This window comes from Meleagris gallopavo, chromosome 8, assembly GCF_905368555.1.
Source record: "Meleagris gallopavo chromosome 8, MGAL_WU_HG_1.1, whole genome shotgun sequence".
In the NCBI taxonomy this organism is placed as follows: domain Eukaryota; kingdom Metazoa; phylum Chordata; class Aves; order Galliformes; family Phasianidae; genus Meleagris; species Meleagris gallopavo.
In genome coordinates, this window is record NC_139411.1 from 26809962 (window position 1) to 26833323 (window position 23362).

Consider the following 23362-nt stretch of genomic DNA (forward strand, 5'->3'; position numbering starts at 1 on the left):
ATTATGCAGCAAATTCTGTTGCATGCTGTCATGAAATCTCACCTCACTAATGAGTTCTCCTGCCTTCTTAGCCTGCTCCACATTTAATGACCCAGTGGCTATCCATCCAGCTCCTTTCATCCAGTTCAAATCTGCTCTATATCGGTTCTGACAAAGAAAAAAAAAAAATCATCCTATTGTTGGTGTTCATACACTTAAAATGCCACTTAAATATTCAGCCATCTCAGGAACTACAGCCAAGTCAAATTAGTTCCTGCTTGTGTTCTATTCACTATTGCATAGTTGCAAGGAAAGCAAAATAAATTACAAAACGAGATAGCAGTATTAAGACTAACACTAGTGCACATGTTTTACAAGGCAAATAGTAAAAGTAGTCTATACCTTACTGTTATTTGTAGTCTTTGCTCTAACTTAGCAAAAAACTTTGATTCTGCTGTGCATAGCATCTGGTGTGTGCTATTTAGAAGGTTACTAATGATTTGCAATGATATGAATTGACAATTAACATTTCCTAACCACTATTCTTTTTCTATTCTGGAGGGAAAGCATTTTGTTGCCTTTTTTTCTTCCTCCATGTGACGTTAAGGAGCAAGTGTACAGATGTAGTCCCTCACAAAATGCCTCCTACCAACAGCCTACTAAATTGCAAAAGCTTATAAAGTTCTAGAGGCAGTTTTCTCAAAGAAGTTGGAAGCATTTCAGCACCAGCACCTTAACAAAACCTGAAAATATATCTATCTTAGTTTCCTTTAAAAGTTCTAACTTAAGACCTCAGAATGGCAGATTGCCATATAGTAACCACATACAGTGTCAGACAGTGCATCTGATCACTTCAGGTGAGTACATGGTCTCCATATGGAATCTTATCACCATTTTACTTATGTTACCTAACCTCCCTGTGCATTAGGTAAGACATACTAATTGATGTATATATTAAGTGAATCATAATGTGGTTAAATAGGTGGTTAATTATTACTGCTTTCGTATTAACTATTTAAGTTTTGAAAAATTAAGTACACGTCATGGCATCAGAAAGCATCAACACATAAAGAAATTCAGCACTAAGTATCTGAAGGAGTTGAATAAAGGCACTGAAACTCAGTAAGCTCTGCACTTACATCACTCTGCAATCCGTACGCCCATTTGGCCCATGCCACTTTCCTGTCAGTAGGCAAAACAGTGTAATGATGGAGGGCTGTTCTGTATCCTTTATCTGAAGCCAAATTCTGAGCCTTTTTGGCATGGACAAGGTTAGCCATATCCAGGGAGACCTGGAACTGATTCTTTGTGTCCTCAAATGCCTTCTTGTACTCCAGATCACTCTGCAGTTTTGACATTTGAAGGGAATGAGCCATCTTTGAATCTTCCTCCACAGTTTTTACTCCAATCAGCTTACCCTTCATCTTCTCATAACCTTCCTTATATTTAATCTGTGAAGAAAAACATACACCATGATTCAAATCATCTAAGTTACCAAACTGACAGCTCTACTTGTAGCAATGCAACTCTCTATCAGCATTGTGACATACTGGATCTTCAATGCAAGGACCTAAGAAGTCCATTTGCAAGAAAGAACTGGAATGCCTTAGAAATTAGCAAGTGTCTACCAAGAATAAAAGCTTTCTCATTAATTATTCATTCTCAAAAATCTCTAAGAAATCTTTTACTGTTGGTTATCCTAAGGAAAATGAGCATTCTGAGGTCAGAAGATTCTTTCAGACATTTTCTGGTCAGGCAGAAACGTACTGTCACTTTGTTTCATAGCAGAATTCCACTTCAAGTACTAAAATTCAACCTTTTGTCAAATAAGAATAGTAAAAGATAGTTAGCATGTGAGAAATAACTCAGAATTGCTCAGAGCAAACCTTCTGAATAATTACACAGTAACAGGCAACCAGAGAACTCCTCCATTGCTCCTTAGCGTGAATCAAGTGAGCGTGGCTCAGGTACAGGAAGAAATGTGACACATCCTCATAACTCTGATAGCAACCTGGACTGTCAATTGTCTTAAGACTAAAGAACTTTGATGGAATCCATACTCACATCACTTGCCAGATCCCTCTTTGCCTTAGCTGTCAAGAATGACAAAGCATCCAGACGAAGAACAAATCCTTTTTCCTTCTGCTTCTCCCAGCTACTTCTGTACAGTTTCTAAAGAGAAAAGAACACAGTGTCCTTACTACTGCCAATATTTTCTATTTGTGAAATCTCTGAAGTAATATCAAACCACTATACACTCATGACCATACATTTAAGAATCAGATCTTACTCTCATCACTTGCTATCTTTCCTTACACAGTGTGCAAACTGTAACCCCACTGTCTTGCTGGCTCCAGTGAAACTCTCAGTATGCCTTCATCTGAGTGAAGGTAAGCACATGGAAAATACACAGCTTCAAACTCTAAAAGTGACAAGTCTTCAGAGCAGGGGATGTGATAAGTATTTAATCAAAAACAAATTGACCATAAAGTTTTCACATTTAAAACAGTTGGACCTTCTCATAGAAAGAGTCTGACTTCCACCCACACAAACACCATTTCAACAGCAGCTATTCACAGGGCTTAGAGAATACAATCCACGGTCTCACACAGTACCTCACTGATATTGGCAGCATTTGCTTTGGCCAACAAGAAGACAGGGTCATCTTTGGTGATGGTGTACTGATGAAGAAACTGCTCTTTTCCTGACCTGTAGGCAACCTGTCTCGGAAAGTAAAGTGTGGTCAACAACCATAGTCCATGCTTAATTTTGAAGAAACAATGGTCAAAACACCCTAAATATTCAAGGATTTGTTTCACTCAATTTATTTGGTGAGTTAGTCTTTAGCATCATTACTTTTTTTCCCCGAGTCTCAATTTAAAAGCTAACCCATAGAGCCAAGATAAACAAATTACTCCTGGTTAAAATTCAAGGAAATGGAGAAATAGCATGCATATCAGGATACTTCAGTTCTCGTTCCAAAAGTTAGTTATTTAACTGATCATAAATCTGATGATAATTTGTAATCTGTATTAAACATCTGCAAGAATATATTTTCTCCAATATTTAATGGCAGCTACTACTTAGTAGTAGCTTAATAAACAACAGTAGCTTAATAAAAATAGTGAATTTTAGGCACGAAATGGCACTAAGCAATTCTATCTGCAGAGAAAACATGTGACCAAAATACAGTTGCAGACATAATATTCCAGCAAGGACTACCATTCCAACTTTAAATGAAAATATCAAGGACCTTTTATGATCCAAGCAGCAAACATTTCCATTTTACATCTCAGGGCAACTTCAGCTGAGAAATTTGTTGCCCTGTTTCAGAACCCCATGAAGCCGTTGGGAGAGTTACTGAAAAGCTATGAAAAAATGTCCCATTTCACGAAGTGTTAAATTTCTTAAATCTCAGAGTGAAAAAATATATATATCCCTACTATAGAGCTCTAAATCCAGCATTACTATTCCGTCTTCAACACTCATACAAGAAGGTAGCATTATAGAGTAAATAGAAGATAAGTAATGGGAATCAGGAGACCAACATTCTCATCCTATTCATATTAGTGTTATCTCTGAGATAACACTCATCCAAATAAGTGCCTGTTTTTCACTGATATGAGGAATAAAAAAAAAAAGGAAACAAGGTAGTTGCTTGAAGAAGACAAACAAAAAAAAGCCATGACAATCATGAAGCAATAACACTTCATTCATGTAGCAATTTGAGGTGCTGACAGCATCTTCAGTTCAAGGCATGGCATATTAAAAGAAAGAAAAAAAAAAAAAGGTTAACAGGTTACTTCTATTACAAAATCATTTGGTCAGTGATTTTTAACAACAGGCTCCTTTTCTTCTGGAATTACAAAAGTAAGTTGCATTCAGCCAAGTGCTGCCAGGAGTTCTGAAATACCATCTGCCAGAGTCACAAGGGCCCAGGGAAGGATAGAGAGCATCCTGAAAGTATCAGTTTTGGGAAAATGTACTCACTTAATTCTTTTACTAAAAATTCCTTAGCAGGAACAGCTAAAGAATGTGGCACCAAACACAGACACTAATATAGTATTACACAGTCTGACAGGGCCATCAGTGGAGAGAAATACAGAACCTGGTGTGAGCGTATCTTAGTCCTTGTGCTGACATCTGCTTTGCTTTGAAACTCCAAGGTTTCAAAACTCAGATTGAATACTGACAATACTGTTTCCCCCTGCTTGCTTCCTTTTACTTTCTCACAGATAACCCACTTTTGTGCAGAGTACATTAATGTCACAGGAAAATTTAGAAAACCTCTTATGAAAGCTTTTCATTCATCCGTGAATCTCACTTGCATCACCCACAAGGTTGTTGCAGAGGCTTTCTGAAAGAGGATTTCCCTTTCTTTCTCTGGCTATTGACACCATTTGTGGAAAGCCTGGCTTGCATATCTCCATTCCCATTGATTTGCTGTTGTTCTAGTTTAGAGAATTCAGTGGGAGAACTCGTGAAATCAACAAAAATCCTTAGAAATAAACCTCAAGAACTTAAACTTTCATATATTGTAAAGTTTCACAACGATGTGTTCTGCCTCCCCTTTCTCAACCCTCAGTATACATATATCTCAGGAATTACCATTAAGAGAAAAACATTTGTAAAGAGAAGGACTCACATCACTTTGCAATTCCTGGCTTTTCTTGGCATGTTTGATGTGAGAACTGTCAGCCACACTGGTGAATTTCAGAGCATCAGCCTTCTGTCGGTATTTTTTCTGGATCAAATTAAAGCAAGTTATACAAAAGCTGCTGCAATATTTACCTTCCCACAAGCACATGACTGATAGAGTACTTAAAATCTACTCACAAGAACAAATTTTCATACCGAATACTATTTCTAGTTTGATAAATAAGACTTGCACTACTTTTATTCCATTTTGCTTTACTTTACATCTGGAACACACTAAAGTGATTGGAAAACTTCCATTGACATCAGCAGCCTTTGGATGAGGTCTGTTTTGTATCTATGTCTCTGCCCAAGCCTTATGCATTGCTCACTTCAGAGCAAGTTAAGCACCTCTATCTGAGACAGTAAAAGGAATTTCAGAACACCATTTCAAGGCAACAGAATGACAGGCAAACACTTCTTGCATACTTTAGTCAAATTCTTATCCTAATAGTTCCACAATAAGGTGGGGCATTCCACCTAGGAGAGCTTTAAATGCATTTTTTCATGATATGGCATTTCAGGAGAGAAATCATTCCGTTTGAACTGATGGATGAACAGATCAGTTTATGCTGTGACTCCTCTAGAGAAACACAAAACAAAAGTTAAAAAAGCATGCAGCACTTCAAAGAGGTGCTCATCGCTTTGTTTTAGGAACCTGGAAGGGAGGGAGGCAGATTAAAACCAGCGTGTTTTGTCACATATCATGGAGCACAACATAGTGACATTTTGCAAAGACAAAATGCCAGTCACCATAGGGCAACAGAGATCTCTAAAATAATATCCACCACTATAACCAGTTTAAGTGAGTGTCAGCCATCTCTTCTTTTCAGGGCTCTATCAGGCCAAAAGGCAGACCACTATGGATTAAGTAATTGTGGAAGTGATTACTAATACAGCACATCACAGTAGCAGATGTAAGTCTATCTCTAGCAAGACACTGGATCTGAGAGTTGCTGCTCTCCTTTTGCTTCTAAGATGTACTTTTTTTTCCCCTTGCAGTAGCAGTGAGAGGCTGTCAAAGACTCAAAGTATCAGAGTATGATCTCCAGTAACTCACTGGCTTCTTGTCCTTCCTCCAAAACTAAGAGGGGTTTTATCCTTCTTGTGAAACTTCCCTTAATTTATTCACCCTTCTATCCTCTAGTTTTCCTAGCACTAGTGAAACAACTCAACCATAGCTAAGAAGCTGCAGAGATGTACTTCCATAAGGGTAACAACAGTGTGTGAATTAACCAGGGAAAGGAATGAAACGTAGCACTGCTGAAATTGCCAGGAAACTTACAGTCCTTGTTTGTTAAGAACAAGGAAATTGCCAAGCATGACTGTCAAGTATCTAATTTTTCAGCAGTATTCCTTAAAAAGTCTACACACTACATGTAGCAGATCCCATAGGAAATTCTGATTCCTTTCCGTGTTGCTCTTTTAATTCACATTCCTATTGTGCAGAGATGAAAGTACAATTACTGGGCCTTTTGCTCACAGTCTTGAGGGAAATCAGTAATTGCATCATCAGAAAACATTTTTAACACTGAATCCAGGATCACCTACACTGTAGGTGTCTAAACTGTCATCTTTCAGTATAGAATTCCTCACCTCATTCCACATGATATAGCATAATAAGCATGTATAAGCCTTTGAATAAACAACAGACAGAAAGCTGAGCACTTTGCTTACCTCACTGACCAAATCTCCTGCCTTTTTGGCTTGCTGTATATTAAGACTTCCTTCTGTAATACATCCAACTCCTTTCATCCACATCAGGTCTGCCCTATATTGAAGCTATTGAAGAAAAATAACAGTTACTGACATGAGGGACAGAAGTACAATGCTTGGGTGTGAACATGAGCACACCTCCCAGTTTCAAAGACATGTCAAAGCCATTTAAGAAGTGCTACTGATTGTGTCCACATGAAATAAAAAATAGCATCAAATTCTGAAGAAGTTTACACACATCCATACTGCATTAAAAATTAAGCTGAGCTTATACCATCTTACATCACTTTGGAGCCCGTAGGCCTTCTTGGCCCATTTTGTCTTCATATCTTCTGGAACCACTGTGTATTCATGGAGTCTCTTTCTATAATCCAGGTCACTAGCAAGTGCTTGGGCCTTCTTAGCATGCCTCAGGTTTACCATATCCATAGGGAGATGGAAATGGGTCTTACTCTCCTCAAAATCTTTTTTGTAGGCAATCTAGAAAAAGTAGGAACAAAAATAACTTGTTTGTACCACTGCACTGCAAATACAAACCTATCTTAAATCTCTAGTTTTGTTTGTTTCTTTATGAAGATTAGTTAAAATAAATAAATAAATATTAAAACCAAGTCCCATGTGAGATCCATGACACAGCAGAATTAATATTGCAGATTATTATAATACATCTTAGTTTACAATATACTTCTATCTGCACGAAAGTTCTCTGTTGAAGCGTTGAGGTTTTAATAGGACACCAACCCAAAATCACCTACAAGAACAAATGTACTGTGTAATCTTTGTATATTAACAGTCTGAGGCAAGAAACAAGTCACGTACCATTGCTGAAAGACTCATAATTATGGATAACATCTTCTGAGTAAGAGAAATAAATAATTTACCTCGCTACTCATCTTGGCCACCTGCAGAGAGTGCAAAAGTCTTGAATCTTTTGTTTCAGTTGCTTTTCCTTTTGTTTTTTCATACTCTTCTTTATACTTAATCTGTAAAAAATAAAATAAAATAGTTTAAGTCAAAGCACATTTTTTCATTTGCATCAGAGATAAGCAATATGTTTTTCACTGTCTGTTTGGGTGGTCAAAATTCAGAGAGCTTTATTCCAATTTGCACTTTGTCACTTTGCATATCTCAGACGTTCTCAGAAATTCCCAAATGTGAAGGACAAATCTCATCTATATTACGTTTAACCTCGTTCTTCAAAGCTCAGTCCTCTGAGATGCATTTTCTTACAGACTTCGTCTTCTGAATAGCTAAATTATGTTTTGGTTTAAGAACCAGATAAGAAATCAATCATGGAAAAACCAAGCAAGACTTGATTTTCTTAATGAGGTGGGAAGACAGCTGAATGAGCATAAAACTCTTCTTTTCTCAATAGATTTTTGAATCATCTTCAGTACTGAGCGCTTTCTAGCTGCAGGCAAAATTTCTTCCTTTTCCTTTCCACAGGTGAAGAACTGTGGAAGAAGTCATTTAAAAATAGCTAGTTTGGATTTTTTTTTTTTTATTTAATGTTAAAGAAGCAGACTAAAGAAATATGCAGTGCATGATGATAGCATTTTTGAAAATATAAATGATTCAAAACACTAAGTTTTACTATAGGAGGATTGAGCCCACTGACCTTGTGCAAACTTTGCTTCCTTCTGTACATTTATATTAAAAAAAAAAAAAAATTCCAGAGAGTGAAATTTCACAGAACAGTCTAAGGAAGTTTCCAGCTGTTCATCTGCCTTTGAGAAAGATGAATGTATGACAGTAAAATTCAGGGCTTAAAAACCCAGATGAAGAGAGATAAGTTTTATTTCCCTGTGCTACAGCAACTTATGTAAAGAATAATTCCTAGGTAATTAAATGTAACCTACATCACTTGCAAGATCCCTTGAAGCTTTGGCAGCAAGTAAAGGCAAGGAATCAAGCTTCATTTCAAATCCCTGGCCCTTGCTCTTCTCCCAGCCTTCTTTGTACTTAACCTGACAAAGGAAAGACAGAAACACGTCACTATACAACACACAGTATCTTAACTGAACATGAGAATTACTAAGAGCAAAACAGAACAATAAATCTTCTCTGCCCACAAATTAGAACCCACTTAACTCACAGTTCATTATAATTTGAATTAATTAATTGGCTAGGATTGAGTCAATAGCTTTATGCTTGGAGTTTAAAGTCACCTCAAATTCTCAAAGATGCTCCAATAGCTCTAGGCTTTAAAGTGTCATGGAGGAAGGAAAGGTTTCCAAAAGCATTTGCGTTGTTTTTTTTTTTAAATATGCAAATATTGTGGATTAGTAGGAGCTGATCTCTAGGGAGGAAGTGTTTAGAATCAGACATCACACTGCATGTTTCAGGATTTTTCTTCCTCCACCATACCTCCTAACCTAGATGTAGCAATGTTTCCTGCATAGAATGCCTAACTGTAGCCACAGGTCTTTAAGTGAGGTGCTAGAGGGCATTCTTAGTTTGAGATCTTTCAAAAGTTGGCACTCATGTGGTCTGAAGCCTGGTAATTCTTTAGTTTAACTCCTTAAACTAAGGCTCTCCTGTAAGTGCTTGATTTTAACACACAAGTCTCTAAGAAAGTCACTACATACTGTGAAGAACGAGGAATGGCAGCAAAGTGGGTTTGACTAAAGTTCAACAAATTCGCTATGACTCATTGCACAGACTTAAGTAGCCTTTCAATTATTAGAACTGCATAAATGTCGGTTCTTCCTACAAACACCAGTACAGAAGTAGCTAATTTGTGAAGTGAACATTGACTTATTAAACAAATTCAAGGCATTTGAAAAGATATTGGGGAAAAAAATGTTTAGCAGCATCACCATACTTAAGTATGGTGTACAAATATTTCCACGTAACTTGACTTACCTCACTATATAATTCTGCATTGGCTTTGGCCTTGACCAACTGAGGTATGTCCTGAGGTAGAGTGTAATTTGTTTTTGTCTTCTCATACTGAGCTCGGTAGTTCAACTGCCATAAATTGAAAAAAAATCAAAATCAAACTCAGTTATTTTTTATTCGTTAAAGAATAGACCGATGGCATTGATTGACTACTGCTGAATCTCAGCCTACTGGTGTCATGTGTTATGTTTGATGTAAGAACATCATAGGTGTTACAGTAATCTTAACTTTTTCATAGGTACTAGGAATTGGAATAACTATTCCATAAATAGAGTAACTATTGATTATCTGTAAGTAAAAAATATCTGATTTTTTACAAATCATGCATTAATAAATATACAGAAGATAAATTCCTTACAAAGTACACTAATAAAACTGTTAAAAGTGGAAGAAAATATTGTATCTACTGACTGCTGTGACTGCTACGTTTCTGTAAGTAGTTTCATTCAACTTGTATTCTTTTGGTTGTAAATCTGCCAAATATCCAACAACAATAAAAACATTAAAGTGCTTCAAATGCTATGAAATAAAATTATGAGATAATTCTAATAAACAAAGATGGCCAGTGTTGACAGAACTTACATCACTGAGCTGCTGAGCATTTATTTTGGCTTGAGCAATTTGTGGAGTGCTGGCAACAGAGCTATACTTCATCTTGTCTATGCTTTGCCTGTAGTTTACCTAATTTAAAATTAAATAAATGGAAAAGAGAATATTTAGTAAGGGAGGTAATGTTCAGACTGGAAAATGAGCAATTGAGTAGACAAAGTTTTGTTAGCTATTTTCCCAGCAAAATCATAACGTAAATCATAGTAAGCTGAGATGGAGAAAAATACCAGGATCTCTTGGATGAGATCTGCAGTTAACGCTCTGAAGACTTCCTAGTTTGAGGTCACAGTTTTTATTTCACTTTGAAAATGAGCTTCATTTATAATCCCTTTCCCTCAAAACAACAAATTCATAAACACAATTAGTCCCCTAAAGCGTTCATATAAAACCGTTATTTCTTACCATCACTCAGATCAGATTATCTTAAAAGACAGTTATAATGTTCCTTTTTATTAATAGGTCTGTCCAATGTAATGCTGTACAAAGCAAATGAACTCTCATGCATTATCTTTAATTATTAGATTAAAACTCAGTAATCACAAAAGTTCCCTATGTAGTAAGTTTTGTGTGCAAGATGAGAGAAGAAAACCATATATTTACAAAAGAAAACAAAAAATTAATAACAATCATGGTATTGAAGTCCACAAAATTCCTAATAAATTAACACGGTGACAGCAACGCTAAACTACTAAAAACAAAAACAAAAAAAAAAAAACAAAACAAAAACAAAAAAAACCACAAAAACAAAAACAAAAAACAACAAACATATTTAAACCCAAAATTATACAAGATTACAAATCACGAAGAAGCTTTCTTTTAAACCAGTTGTTGCCAAAGGTTTTACGCTGCAGAACACAATTATCATTCACTGTTGGCCAAGGTCAATATTCACTGTACTTAATCGCCACTTTGCAAACATTGCAAATCACATAAACCTAGTTTCATAGAACACTCGTTTCCAGTTAGGTGGGCTGTGATTCCTTTCTGTTTCAGGTATCCTTACACAAACTTTCTTCTTTCTGACACAATGATAACATTTAGGAAAGAACTTCAAAATTGATCAAAGTACAACAAAATCAAACATTTGATTTGCTTCCCTTGCAGACAAGAAGAATTTTACTTCCATAGAAAGAGATCATTTCTTTTTTACTGAAAATGTATACTCCTGCTTATGATTTTTTAAGGAGAAAGATGACTGTCCACCAAACCTGAACTTACAGAAATTAGTTCTACTTGCTTTAAACATTTCAGCACTTCCTGTTCTTGTACAATTTAGTCAGAAGCTGCTTTTGGAACCCAAAAATCAGTTGGCCACAGAGCCTGTTGTACTAGTCACAATCATCACCTATTACTTTAAAATAGTCCCAGGATTTATCTGCTTATTGATAGCTAATATGCTTACTTTGAAGTCTTTGAGGATACAGCTCTTACACAGTAAGAAATCAAACCTTTTTAAAGTCTTTTCAAAGAAAAAACTGAAATTATTGCTCAAGAGGCAACAACTCATCTTATAATTGAAGCTTATCAAATAATTCCTCAAAAATACCCCAGGTCGTCCAGAGAAGATGTGGCTGCCCCATCCCTGGGGGTGTTCAAGGCCAGGTTGGACAGAGTCCTAAGCTCTGATCTAGAGGGTGGCCACCATACCCACAGCAGGAGAGTTAGAAGCAGATCTTTAGGGTCCCTTCAAACCCAAGCCATTCTATGATTCCAGGAAGAACGTAAGTGTGGGGCAGCACTAATTTTGTCCCACTGTGTTCAACTGAAGCGAATGACAGGAGGTGGCACCACTATTCCTCTCAGCCTCTCAACTCCTTGCATTTTTGCTTTAACCTTTTTTTTTTTTTTTTAATCACCAGCTGTCTTCTCCCATGGTTAAATCATCATTTGACATACACAATCTATCACTACCTCTCCTACAGAGAGATGATGAGCCATGCAAGCCATGTAAAAAAAGCCATAAAATTATTTACATCTTTCAAAGGGACCAACTTCCTTGTTGTCTGATATGAAGGAGTGAGAGTAGCTGGGTAATTGTAGTCAACACCGTCATGTTTGTAATCAGATTTATAGGCTATCTGAAACACAGAGAGAACAACAAAAAAAAAAATCATTCTTTTTTTTTAGGCTGTCATTTGTTTGAATAATTATCAGTCAAGAGGAAAGGAGAAACAATAATATTAATATTAAATGCAGGAAACAAAGTAATTTCAGTGTCGTGAGTGACAAAGAAAATGAAATTATTTGCATAGTTTAGCCACTAATTGATTCTTTTTCAGCTCCTCAATTAATCCAATGCCAACAGTGGGAGCATTAACTTAACTTCCACCTATGACACATCTCTTTTATCTTTCTGCTTAGTTCTCAAGCTTCTTACAGATTTGTAAATAATGTACTTGAAGGAATGGTATGTAACGAAATAGCTTCTTGACTAACCCAGTAAATTAAATTGGAATCCAGAAATCTTTATTAAAGGCTGTTTTTTTCACCAAAGGTCCGACCCTGGAGGAGGGAAGCAAGCAACCTTCAGCATCCTACTGATGTCAAAGAAAACTGAAGGAGCTCAGTATGTTGCCAGATCACTGAATTTGCTTATTTCAGTCTCTCCCACACTGTGCAGTACAAAAGGGTTTCCATAATCTCTTCTCAACATATCTATCCTTCAAATCTTCACTACAATATAACCTAAGTTCTACCATCAGTTTAATTCTGGAAAAATAAAATAAAGAAAGCCATGACTACAGAAGTATGATTTAAAAAGACTTACATTGCTTGCCAAGCTGCCCACCTTCATGGCATGTAACATTCGCTTGTCCATGCCAATACCCATGTAATGACCTTTCATTTGGTTCTGGTATGTTTCTTTGTATTTAATCTGTATTTAAAAACAAACAAACAAAAAAACGTTTGTAAAGCTTGTTTAGTTTTTTCCATGTGTTTCTATGAGTTACAGCAGTGAAAAAAATGGCTACAGCTGTGGTGTGTCAATGTTGCGCCACTACAGAAACTCACAAGCTCACAAACAACCTCAGCACTTCTAAAAACAAAGCCTAGAATACTCAGTGAATTTCCTATGGTAAAAGATGTTCTTTGTACATTCTTCAGACCACCTGGATGCCACATTCAGAAAGTACCTCCACATTCTACTGCTGTGAGTTATTTCACCAGAAGTAAATACTAGAATAAATAATGCAAATGAGCATTATTTCTACAATATTTGTACAAATGAATCATCTACCAAAAGTAGATTGTTTTGGTGCAGCTTTCACCAAGCCCAGTGTACACCCAGTGTTCTCACCAACCAGGGAACAATAACAAGATAAATGATCTACCCTACCATCAGCTGCTACCAGGGTAAGCTTTCAACAAACCACGCAAGGCATTGAAAACTTACATCACTGGTGTATTTTGAGATCTTGCTCACATTCTTGAATTGTGGAGTATCACAGTAGTTAATGCTGTACCCTCTGTTGTTTCCAAGATCCTTCTTATATTCCACCTTAGAATACAAAAGGAAAAAAGTTATGATAAAATGTTAAATTGCTCTATTGAGTTCCCTTGCACACTGCTGATTAGTCAGGACTACTGTTCAAACATTTTGATGCATCTCTCTTATCAGAAAACATATTGTGAAAATTACTATGAGGATGAATTTCTTATCTTCACTTCTCATTTTATAGACAAAAGAAAAAAATATTACCAATTTAATCTACACAGACCTCAGGATTGAACAGGAAAAGGCTTACTAGCATAATTTTTCAGAGTAATTGGTTTAATATTTTTATTAAGTTCTTTTGCTTTGAAGCAGGGATATTCAGAGGGACTGGGACTAAATTCAGCAACGTGGAGGTTAATACATGTAGAAACTAGCCACAAAAACCTGAGCTTTAAGGATTCATTGCCTGGAAGGCCCAAGAAAGAGGAAACGGTTCATATATAGGCTGATCAGACAAGGACGGCAAGATGCCAAAATAATTCAGCCATAAAGAAGGTAAGTGAAGTCCAAAGCAGGAAGAAAAAAGAGTTCTTTTCAGCAGGCACTGGGTAGCGTGCATGCTATGTACCAGGATCCAGCAAGATCTCATCAGGAACTCATGCATTCTGACAGTCATTCCTGTTCAAGGAATATGCACTCAGCCTGTAACAGCTGCAGTGAAAGACCAAGAGAGAAGGAGAAGTTCGCTTGCTTAGTCAGGGAAAACAAAGGCTGAGAGAAAATGATACGTGTGCAAGCATCTCAGAAAGATAATCATGCAGGGAAAAGAACTTTATAAACCAAAGGGCAATGTTGGCACAAAACACACTAGTAATAAAATGGACAGGAATAAATACAGGCTGGAAATTAGAAGAAGAGGATTATACAGTGCTATGCCAAAACAGGAGAAGCCAGAAATCATTGGCCCCTTCCAGTCCTACTTCCAGGGGGTTTTCATTATTGAAGGTTTTATTCTTTGACACCTCAAGAGCATAAGTTTTTAAAGTGCCATGGGAAACCTCTAGGAACTCACAATTATTAATAGCTTTATAGCTTGTATGACAATATAAATAAATTAACAATTCATAATCTAGTGAGGATTCCCTAGCAATCTCCCTTTGCTTAGCAGAAGAATGCATTATGAGCAAGTCAGTCTCTTACATCACGGAAGAAAACAGAAACCTGCGCTGACAATATAGCACACAGTTTTGATTCTGCTGGTGTTATTTCTCACTTTCAACCAGAACATTCTTTGAAACACTGTAATATATACTCCCAAATAATCCACAACCATTTATGCTTATAACCTCAGAGCACATTAAGAGCACAGTACAGAGTTTTCTTAGATTTCTCTTCTCCACATAACCAGAATTAGAAGCGCTCTCCTGGTATAAACTCCACGCTCCCATACCTATCACTGGAAGGGCCAGATAACAGTACTTAAAGATCTGTTCTTGCACCTTCCTTTCCAGTTACTGCGCTACACAAAGAATTTCTGCTACACAAGGAACAATAAAAACAAAAGATTTTAAAATCTATAGTCCTTACCCATCAGATGCAAAAGTTTGCGTGAGCTGCTCTTACACCATTTTTCAGATCACTTACCTCACTAACAAGCTTGTTAGCACTTTGGGCTTGTTTAAGGACCAGGTTGTCATCAGCTGTTAGAGAGTGAAAGTGAGCTGCACCTTTCATCTTGGAAAGATCTTTCTTGTATTTTATCTGAAAAGTAAGAAAAATTATAAAACAGTGTCTACCTTTTCAGTGCTGCTTTTTGGACTGGTTATAAAAGTTGCAATACAGCTTTTCCCATTCTTGCTTTCATAAGAAAATAGAATTTAGAAAGTTGAAAGATTGCAAATTCTTATTTCCCGAAGTAAACCAGGCATAAAATCAGCCAAAACAATTCCTGCAAAGCCATTACAGTACAAAGCAGTTTTTAACCTATTTCTTTACATAGATCCAACAGTACTGGTTGTTGTTCATAGCTGAAACAGATAACTAGCAGACTCATGACAAGAAACTGCTTGGAGCTTGTGTGCTTTTCTATTAGTGAAGTTAATTGTCAGTTCTTTAATTTTAGAATTCTGCTCTAAGAATTACATACAGATAGTTATCAAGCTTTCTGTGATTTTTTTTTCCTTTTGTAGAAACCAGCATTATGAAAAAGCCTTATCTTTTTGCCACTTTTAAAGTTTTTAAAGCAATTATATTTCTCTACCAAGTCAACACTGAGATCACTGAGATAAGGTATGTCTTATATTAACTGAGGCATCTGGATGAGGACTTAAATTGAGCTAGGATGGGTAATGATACATAATATTTGTGTTGGCCTTTACCAGGCTTTGCCCAGCAAAACCCTGCTTGGAATTGTCTTGAGCCTGCTTTGAAAGGGGTGTTGGACTTGATGATCTCTGGAGGTCCCCTCCAACTCCTACAATTCTGTAATTCTGTGAATATATTCCAGTCTTTCTTGCACACAAGGAGATGCTTGTGTTCTTCATCTCACAGCAATGCTTTTAAAAGCAGATTCATAATGTACAAAATAACAAATTACTTGAAATGTGCTGAAGTGTAAAGTTATTATTTCTTTTTATTTTCCAAGCCTGCTCACCATTTCACAGGCTTTAGAGACATTAAAGTTGCATGGTGAGTACTCCAGCTAGGTACTGTTATAAATCATCCCTTCACTGCAGATATTAGAATTAGACTCATAGAATCATGTAAATTGGAAGACCTTCAAGATCATCAACATAAATAAGGACACTGCTGACCACTCACAGTTTGAAAAAAATATGGAACTGCCATCTTTAGCTGGAGTTGTTAATGATCCCCTGTTTAAACATGAAATATTTGAGTTTGTCGTATGGGATTTGGTCATGGAAGGTCTCAGGTTTTTAATTTGGTCTCTATCTGTAAGCTCAAGCAACTAAATGTCACCGATTCTTCCACTCTTGTTTACTGCTAGCATCTGGTCCAGGCTAGTACAAGCTCAAGCACCTGTTAACTTCCCAAAACACAGACTGAGCCCATCAGGTCAGATAGTCTCAGAGGGGGGCAGGTGTCCTCACAAACAGAGTCTGTCACTCAAAGGAACCCTTCACAGCAGCCACAGGGTAGCGACCTCATTTTTGTCACTGCTAGGAACAGTCTCCTCAAGCAGGACTGAAGCTCTTTAATCAGTGGGCTCCATGCAGGAATCACACTTCACCATCTTTTTTTGCCAATTCTTCAGCTTATCGCCCAAAACTAAAAATCAACAGCTTAGAAACAAGCTAAGCCTTATGTGGTGACAATGTCACACTTCATATGAGTGGCTTTGCGCTGGAGGCATGATACATCAAAATATCAAACCAGTTCAGCTCATTCATCCTCTATTTATTCACTACTGGGAATATACCACTGTAGTCCAAAGCATGATTAAGGCAGTTGAAGGTTTCATTAATAATACAGGTGCAGATTTGCCAGGAGGGTTAGCCTAACAGTAGGGATCCCCATTAGTCACTGCTTCCACCTCCTCCCTCACACAAGCTGGAGCTGCATCCCCTTTTATTAATAGATATTATTAATCCCTTGAGCTATCCAGTTCCCAGCAACACAGTGAAATGTCATCCTTGTTTACTTCTCAGGTGTAATTTTAGCATTTTCCTTCTAGAGCACTGCTCTAACAAACTGATGTTTTTAATTGTTTATGAATGGTATTGATCTGGGTTTCATACTTACATCACTTGCCAATTCATTTGCCTTCTTGGCATTTTGATAAGCTGGGGTGATCATAGCTGGAAAGCTTCCTTTCCCTCTGCGTTCTTCATACTCATTCATATAATCCTGAGGAAAAATCAGTTTATTCATCACATATATGTATGGTGGTGTCACAGATGATTTCACAAAACCCCATAGTCCTTGCTAGCAGTAAGGTTCATTACTTTGTTATTATTACTTTTTTAACAAAAGAGAAAGTAAGATTATCAACTTTAAGAATGAAATATCCACCAAATTAATTGTGCCAGCAAGAGAAATGTAGTTAACAATTAGCTGTGGTCAACATAGCATTCAAGTGTATAATTACATGCATCGTTTTAATTCTACCCTAAATCTTAGAGATGTAATATCTCCTATCGTGTCTTTGTTAATATACACTTGCCTGAAAAAAAAAAACCTGGGAAAACACGTAACTGTTTGAGCAGCCAGGAGATCTTGACCCAAGTTTAGTGTGGGAGCCTGATAGAAATCTCTTGACCTCACCATCGCCATTCCTCACATCACAACTAACCAAAACATAATGCTTCTCTAGAAACATAAATACCTAGATATTACAGCGGTAAGCTACTTTGGGAACAAACTCACAAAATTCAATTTGCTTGATTAAAAAAAAAAAAAAGTTCTGGGTTATTCTATTTAAACTATAAATAAATTTTACCATTTGAAAAGCCTTTTGATATGGCAAAATACTGGAACTTTCTTAGCATGGTATTACATAATGACCACCTCAAAGCTTTCCAGATCTGGGGAGAAGGTGATAAGCATATACACAAGTAAGGTATAGTGCCATGTGTCTTCTCTGTGATATTTTGTTTTTCTTTGTGGCAAAGAGCCAATGTAAGCTAAAAATAAATAAATAAATAAATAAATCTGTGCCATGTCAGGAGTATCATGGAGAATATACCATAGATAGAAATTATTATAAATATTTGGGGGATCTCTCTGGTGTCTTCTCAGTGCAAAACAATTCATTGTAGCAATTCTGCGCAACATCAATATCACAGGATATGATAGGTCAGATCTAAGTCTGGGAACAACATAGATACTGCATCCAAATTATTCTATAAACAGGCACAGAAAGTAAAATATATATATATCTCTGACTCATCAGCTGAGTTAGTCTTTTAAAATGACATCCATGAGCCTGAATTCTTCAGACTAAATTGTCATTTTCTCTTTTTTGCAACTTCCTCAAATACATTTTATATTATTTCTAATATCACTCATATTCCAAAACATCATTTTAAAGTTCCAAATAATTAATTTTAACTTTTAACTAGTTTTTCAAAAATTACTAAAACAGCATGCAGTAAATTCTTTAAACTGCCTGATGCATGTATGTGTACACACATATCTGCACACATGCAATATGTATAATGTAGCCTCATGATCTTGACTGTTAAAACTCCGATACTTTACCCATGTTAAGTCATACTTAATTCAGAGAAATCTATTAGTTTCAGAGCCTCACTTTTATTTGAATAAAAATATCAGAATCCAGCCTATTAAGATTAGAGCTCAAATTAAATTTGAAGACTGTGACTGAAGTTTCAAAGATACTTTCAAAGAAGGAAAGACAAATTAATTCAAATGATAGAAGCATTCCAAACCTAGAAGATGCAATTAGCACTTTTTCAAACTCATTTTATTTGTTTATTCTTACTAAAACTTGTAGGAACTCAAAAGATAGAAACTAATTGAAGACTTCCTTCTAAATTCATATTGTTGAAAGATGGAATGCTTTTCACACATCACAAAGATGTAAGGTGGGGCAGAAGCAGTGAAGCAATGAAAAATTCCCAAATGTCTTAGAACAATGTACTTCCTATTCCTTCCGAAGAATATAGGTCTGATAAGGAGTTAGGAAGAGAAACTAAACTAACCATATAATTTCTTTTATACAGAAACATTATTCAGTTCCTTTCAAAACCCATTTAGCTGTATTTAGTTCCATTTAATTCTGCTATTTCCATGGAAGAGGCATACCTTAATTAGAATAGAACTTCAGATGCTATTTGGCAGACCACAAAAATAATTGTATTACAATTAAAAATAAATGAAACTAAGAAGAAGACTAAAACAGAAATAAAGCCTATTTGGTTCCATATACATAGAACTACAACTTGTGAGTCTTACAATACCAATTTTGTAGAAGAGCCAACAACTAAGAAAACTTGCACATATTCAGAGCTGCAAAGCTTCTACGATTTCTTAAAATAATGGCAGGAGAAATATCCTTTACTACTTTAACTAACTTTCTATCATTTCATGACCCTTTCACATTTTCTCCCAGCTGAATTTACATTTTTATTTTCAACAGAATGAAAACTTTTCACATATGAACACATTTGTGTGATACATAAATATACTGTAATAGAAATGCCCAGTGCATTCATGTACACAGATAAGATTTGCCACAGTAGGACTTATCCTCCCATAACCCAAATGACCCGACATGAGGATCTGCAATGACAGTGATCTCTTGGATGCTGCATACCTGGCCATATTGATCCACATTTTCTCTTGTAAAAGTAACATCTGCTTCAGCTGTATGGCTGGCTTTTCCCTTGATTTCTTTTTCATACATTTGATGATACTTTACCTAAAAGGATTTTTTAAAAAAATAAATAAATGGAAAACAATCATCTGGATGAGTTTTAACCCAGTCCACAGATATTGTATAATAAAAAACAAACAATGGCACACACATGTTGATAATTCCTATTGTCACCAATATTCAGAAGTCAGATATGCCACTTAAAGATATAACAACAATAGTGGTATACTTAATAACACACACAATAAATGTTGGACTTGCCATTTTTACCCATACCAGGAGTTCAGTGTATTCAATACCCCCTGCTTCTCAGAGGCTAATCCCTGATGTTCAAGTTAAAAAAAAAAAAACATAACTAATTGTAATGCAAATTCATGGTAATCACAGAGCACTTCTTCCTACTTAATTTGCAACATTGTCACCTGCATGTCATTAATAAAGTGGAATGTTTCTGAAAGATCCATCTCCCAATGATCAAGGGAATTCCAGGCAATCAACCTTCAAATTTGGACCAAGATTTGCACTACTGCTGAAGTAAAAATAATGCCTTTAACCTGATGCTGCCCTTTAATCAACATTTCTCTTTGCTAACAAAGGGTCTTTCACTGATCAAAGACAAACAAAGGCATTTAAATGTTTTAGAGTAAGTTGCTTTTGCCTTCAGAACTACAGATCTCTTCTGATTCTCCTCGATGACTCTTAATAATGTTTTAAATTCACTTCCACTGAGTTAGCACAATATATTATCTTATCCAACAAATAGAGCTTTACTTTCACTCTCCAATGACAAAACACAATTGATTGTGCATTCTGAAGCAATACTGATATCCTTTTACAATGTTTTTTAAGGATTAGAGGGATGTTGTAGTTTTGCTCTGGAAAGGAAAAGGAAGCCAATGAAGATCAGTACATCAAGGAGCTTAACAAACACACACATACAAAAAATAAAAAGTAAAGTTAGTAGAATAGGAAGCAATTGTTTATATCAAACGTATGCACATACATGTGCATCTGTGTGTATACAAATATATAAAATTGGTGTTCAAGAAGCTTGTTTCTTTGGCTCACGTAAGCCTCATCCTGAAAAGGTGCACAAGAGACACTGAGCTGCAAGGAGTCACTGGGAGCACGGTAAGTCATGGCAAAGCAGAATCCAGCCAACACAGCCCTCCCCTGATGTAAAGCCACCAAGGAGTATTGCAGCTACTGTGTAAGTTAGAACTGCTCTTCAGCCCTTCTAGTTGATATGTGGTTGGGCAGGATGAAATCAAAGACCTTCAGCTGACTCTTTATTGTCTTCCTTCTACCTACCATGTAACAGGAGGCTGAGTAAAGGGGAGAAATTTGCCCACAGATATCCACAGTGTTTATTCACAAACAAAAAGATTTTCCCTTTGTGCATAAAATTCAACCTTATACTTAAAAAGAAAACAATTTTGTTAATGAATTTTCTTTCCAAAAAGAGACTCTGCTTTGGACACTTACATCACTGGCTAATTCATTTGCTCTCTTGGCAATTTGATAAGCTGGAGTGATCATAGCAGGAAAGCTGCCTTTCCCTCTCTGTTCTTCAAAGTCTTCAGTGTATTTCAGCTGTAAAAGCAAACAAAAAAAAAAAATAGAACAAAAGCAGAACAAACAACAGCAATAAACAAACAAAACAAGCAGGACTGATCAGAGAAATGTATTTTGGTTACACACATAATCAGGTCTTAAAGTTACAAAGTCCAGCATTCAATGGCTGTTAACTGCCGAAGTGTCTCGTATTAAGTTTTTATTTTATGTTCATATTTGCAAGTGATCTATAAATATCTTAAGAGTCACTTTCAGAGTCAAAAGTGAATCAACCTATATTTTTTTCCACTTACATCACTTGCGAGCTGCCCTCCAGCCTTTGCATGAAGTATATCTGGAGTGTCTACAACAGAGGTGAACTTTGAAACTCTCTCTTCATGTCCCCGCCTATATTCCACCTGGGGGAAAGATGCATATTACAAGCAAGAAGTAGCAAATATATTTACTCTCTCAGAAATTATCAGTAGAAAGTGAGCAGCAATTGTAAAGAGATTCCCCGCTGCAGAGTCGAGTTTTAGGCATATTGAAGTCTCCATTTCCTTAAAGTGAATGCTGGAAGGAGACAGAAGTGGCCCCGGATAATCAGAGTTTTAAATGATACTAAATTTATGTGAGCCACACATTTGATTAAAATATTACAAGAACAGACATTAACAGACACTATTAAGATCATACTGTGGTAACAATACAGGCTGTATAGGAAAAAAATGTAATACCTTAAAATCATTTGTTCAGGATTTATTTTTACTTGATCACTTTCAGTTGAATTGTTATTTTTATAGAAAGGCAATTTTGTGTGTATATATGACCTAATTTAGCTTGTGAATGAATTAAGTTTAATATTAACAATATTTAATTTCATATAATAAAGAGAGTGGAAAAGATCAGAAGATGAGGAAAAAAAAAGATTAATAAAGCCAACAAATGAAAATAAAAGTATTGAAGTAAAAGCTTTTGAGTGCTCATGATTTTATTCAGGTTGTAATATATTACAGAAAAAAGTTGTTTTATCTTCCAGGAAATGTCTGTATTGTCATTTATCTTTTATGATTATTTTCCCCAAAGCAAGTAGTTTGTTAATCATGTTTCTTGCAACATGTTAGACTTTTATTTCGTAGAACTATGTTCATCATAGAGTACACTGTCTAAAAAGAATGGCCCAAACCCAGGATTCGTCATGAATGATTAAAAAAGCCAACACTTACATTACTGCTTAGTTGAGTGGCTCTCTTAGCCACCTGATAACCTGGAGTGATCATAGCAGGAAAGCTGCCTTTGCCTTGACGCAGCTCATATTCTTCTGTATACTGGAGCTGCAAAATTAACATTTTGGTTTTGTTATTCCAGAGGAACATACTGTAGTTTAATATGATTACCTTTTTAACATCTCCTTGCCGAAGGTCTGCAGCTTATACCATATAAGTTTGTTAGGTAGAAATATGTCCTACTTCCAAAATCAAACAAGAGACAAAAAAAAAAAACCAACAAAAAATAACCCCAACCAACCAACCAACCAACATTCCACCTTCGTATCTATAATCCATGGTTAGTTTTCTGTATTATTTAGGGCTCTAACCCATTGTAAGGGCAGAGACAGTCATACTTTAGATTTTCCCCTATAAAGGAAAGACAGTCAGTGGAAATTCTACTCCATGAAAAATAACACATGCTTTCTATCATAAGTTCTGCTTTAGAGAGGAAAAGAATACGAAGATAAAGATATAAGGTCAAGTCAGGTATCTTTGATAATAGCTGAAGTGCATCTCTGTTACATAAATATAAAAATGTGTGGTTTTCAGGATAGGCAATAACATTGTTATGTGACTAATTACTCACATGGCTAAATACTGTTAATGATGGAAGTAGAATAACTTGAATTAGAAAGGTTGCACAAGAATCATCTTTCCAACCCCTGACTCCACACAGAGCAACCCATAATTCACACCCTATGTCTTAGAGTGCTGTCCAAACACTTCTTGAACTCTGGCAACTTGGGGCCATGACCATTGCCCTGGGGATTCTATTTCAGTGCTTACCCACGCTTCTGGTAAAGAACGTTTTCCTAACATCCAATCCAAACCTCCCCTGATGCA

At 36.2% G+C, this 23362-nt stretch overlaps 1 protein-coding gene across 11 annotated transcripts in view; it reads right to left on the reverse strand.

The window, feature by feature from the left end:
* Positions 1–23362, reverse strand: part of NRAP (nebulin related anchoring protein) — a 56963-nt gene that overhangs the window by 18449 nt on the left and 15152 nt on the right. For all 11 annotated transcript variants that reach the window (XR_014884889.1, XM_085230014.1, XM_085230013.1 and 8 more), the window contains 20 exons: positions 22475–22582; positions 21563–21667; positions 21180–21287; positions 19635–19739; positions 17099–17203; positions 14981–15097; positions 13295–13399; positions 12668–12775; positions 11874–11978; positions 9874–9972; positions 9256–9360; positions 8250–8357; positions 7272–7373; positions 6673–6870; positions 6352–6456; positions 4625–4723; positions 2595–2699; positions 2044–2151; positions 1119–1430; positions 43–147 (listed from right to left, as the gene is read on the reverse strand). Coding sequence is in view for 10 of the 11 variants with exons in the window: in XM_085230014.1 (XP_085086140.1) it covers positions 43–147; positions 1119–1430; positions 2044–2151; positions 2595–2699; positions 4625–4723; positions 6352–6456; positions 6673–6870; positions 7272–7373; positions 8250–8357; positions 9256–9360; positions 9874–9972; positions 11874–11978; positions 12668–12775; positions 13295–13399; positions 14981–15097; positions 17099–17203; positions 19635–19739; positions 21180–21287; positions 21563–21667; positions 22475–22582 (2412 nt within the window). In the remaining variant the exon portion in view is untranslated. The remainder of the gene's footprint in view (positions 1–42; positions 148–1118; positions 1431–2043; positions 2152–2594; positions 2700–4624; positions 4724–6351; positions 6457–6672; positions 6871–7271; positions 7374–8249; positions 8358–9255; positions 9361–9873; positions 9973–11873; positions 11979–12667; positions 12776–13294; positions 13400–14980; positions 15098–17098; positions 17204–19634; positions 19740–21179; positions 21288–21562; positions 21668–22474; positions 22583–23362) is intronic.